Source organism: Aegilops tauschii, chromosome 3 (assembly GCF_002575655.3).
Source record: "Aegilops tauschii subsp. strangulata cultivar AL8/78 chromosome 3, Aet v6.0, whole genome shotgun sequence".
NCBI classification, from domain to species: domain Eukaryota; kingdom Viridiplantae; phylum Streptophyta; class Magnoliopsida; order Poales; family Poaceae; genus Aegilops; species Aegilops tauschii.
The window spans coordinates 86,371,419-86,374,000 of NC_053037.3; the positions used below are offsets into that span (position 1 = coordinate 86,371,419).

At 41.6% G+C, this 2,582-nt stretch overlaps 1 protein-coding gene across 1 annotated transcript; it reads left to right on the forward strand.

Annotated features, from left to right (window-relative positions):
• The first annotated feature begins 632 nt into the window (after positions 1-632).
• On the forward strand, positions 633-1,074 carry LOC141042732 (protein FAR1-RELATED SEQUENCE 3-like). Its single transcript, XM_073511612.1, has 2 exons — positions 633-677; positions 784-1,074. The coding sequence occupies exons 1-2, from the start codon at positions 633-635 to the stop codon at positions 1,072-1,074; spliced, it is 336 nt and encodes a 111-aa protein (XP_073367713.1).
• Positions 1,075-2,582: the final 1,508 nt, after the last annotated feature.

Sequence of the window (2,582 nt, forward strand, 5' to 3'; positions counted from 1 at the left end):
ATATTTGCAGTCCATTCAGATAACATTGCAGTGCACACTGATATTTCTTGTGAGGTTTGACCTAACATCTAATATGGTCGATTCTTCTCAAAACTTAGGAACATTGCAATGCTTTATTAAACTCGTATACACTCCTCGTATTTAAAATAGAGCAGAACAATTTATCTCATAGAGCATTGCACTTAATGCAGGATAAAAACATGCCGCTGAACCTCATACCTGCCGCTGGAATGAAGTTCACCACGTACAACAAGGCATGGGACTTTTACAACACTTATGCAAGATATGCAGGGTTTGGCATACGCAAGAGGGCAAAACACAAGACAAATGCCTACATTGTCTGCTCAAGAGAAGGGATGCACAAGCAGACTGTGTTAGATTATGACCGGAAACGTGAGAAGACATCGAAAAGGATTGACTACAAGGCAAAAATTAGAGTCAAAAAGAGGAAGGATGGCAAATTTGTGATAGAAATGGTTGAACTCCACCACAATCACAAGATGTTCGAAAGCCCCGGGATGCTTTTGCACATGTGATCGCATAAAAGAGACGATCCTTTGATTGACCAGTTAGTGAAAGACATGCTGCTGGGCAACCACACACACGCTCAAATGATGTCAATGTTGTCGCGTATGTCCGGTGGTCTGCAGTACATGGGACATACTAGCCGCGACTGGGTAAACAAGTAAGCACATCACAGAGCATATCACTTGAGCATTCTGTCGGTAATTATTTCCTGTTTGATGAGATGATTTTGCATTGCGTTTGAAATGCATGAAACAGAAGTTTGCCAGAGAAGAGTCCCAAGATGACGTCAAGAAACTTCTGGATTTCTTCGAGAAGATGCAGAAGATAAACCCGGATTTCTTCTATGATTATGACATTGATGCAGATAACCATGTAAGATATGTCTTTTGGGCCAACGCAAGTAGCAAAGGATCGTATGAAGATTTTGGAGACTGCGTTACATTTGACATGACATATGGAACTAAGAAATTCCACATGCCACTGGGAGTCTTCGTGGGAGTGAACCATCATCTACAGAGCACCATATTTTTTGTTGCCCTCGTGTGAGATGAAACAATACCGTCGTTCGTGTGGGTTTTCAAAACATTTCTGAGGTGTATGAACAACAAGCCGCCAATCTGCATGCTCACAGGTACAAAAACAAAAACACCTGTATACTTACGTTTGTTTGGTACACTTATATTTCTTCCGTCTATCTTACACACAAACAACTTAATAAAAAAACACTATTTGTGCCTTCTCAGACCAGTGTTCTTTGATGAAGGCAGCATTAAAAACTATCCTCCCAGACACACTACATAAGTTGTGTCGGTGGTATATCATGAAGAAGTACAAAGACCACCTTGCCTTGCTGTATAAGGCGCACGAGAAACTAAAGGATGACCTCAATGCGGTGCTGAACCACCCACTAATGCCATTAGAATTTGAACGGGCATGGAAGGACCTCATTCAGAAATACAACTTGCGTAACGACGAAGTGATGAATTCGCTGTGGGATGACAGACACGAGTGGATCTCGGCTTACTACAAGGAAATTTTCTATGCTCGGATGATTTCCACGCAGAGAAGAGAGAGCATGAACCGCATATTGAAGAAAAACTTTGTCAAAGAGAAGCATGATCTCCATCTGTTTGCGTAGTAGGTGGACAAGTGCATTCAGATCAGGAAGGCCGTCGAGCAGCAGAGACAGTAGCAAATGAGGTAAACAAAATGTCCATCAAAAACTGCTAAATATATCTACAAAAACAAACAAATTTTTCATTTCTCTTGTTCGTAACACTGCATTTCTGATCATGCAGTCAGAGGTAAAGACAACACCCAGTTTGGGTTCGAAGTTCAGCTATCAAAAGTGTATACAAGGGCAGTTTTTGCAGATTTCAAAGAAACACACTACCGTAGCACTGCATTCAGAGCAGAACGGTGCCCTGAGAACCCGACAAAGTATCTCGTACACCATTACAACAGATCGGATGCATTTGACTAGGCAAGGCATAATTTCCAAGTGGTCGCCGATGGACAGAAAGGTGTCTACGAATGTGAGTGCAAACTCTAGACACACACAGGTGCGACTCGCTAGCAAAAAATCCTAGTTTCTGATAGTCATGCACGAAAGCTCACTTACTGAACTTTAAAAGTCCACATGCATGAGTAATTCACAAAACCAAATGAAGTTCACTTCATTAAAATGAACAAATAAGGAAAAAAATTGTGTTTATTAATCATGCAGTTCACTTACAAAACAAAGAAATCATGTGTTGTCTGCAGGGCTGTTTTGCGTCCATGTGTTATGCATGCTTTCTCATTTGAGAGTACTCAAGATTCCTGACGTGTACATCATGAAAAGATACACCCGGAAAACAAGATCAAATGCAACATTTGATAGAAGAGACTACGAACAAACAACACCAGATGGAAGCTCACTTTTTTGCCGTAGAAACTGCTGACAGAAACAGCAATGGACCTTGCAAATAGAGCGACAAGGTCCGACGCTGGGTGCCACAGAGCGTTGTCTGGTATGAGGGCATTGATCGAGGAAGTTGATGTGCTCAACGAAG

What these genes read in the sequence shown, in the direction of transcription:
- LOC141042732 (XM_073511612.1), top strand. Translation starts at nt 633, where the DNA reads ATGTCCGGTGGTCTGCAGTACATGGGACATACTAGCCGCGACTGG. An exon ending in GACATACTAGCCGCGACTGG is followed by an intron (nt 678 to 783) that starts GTAAACAAGTAA and finishes TGCATGAAACAG; the next exon opens with AAGTTTGCCAGAGAAGAGTC.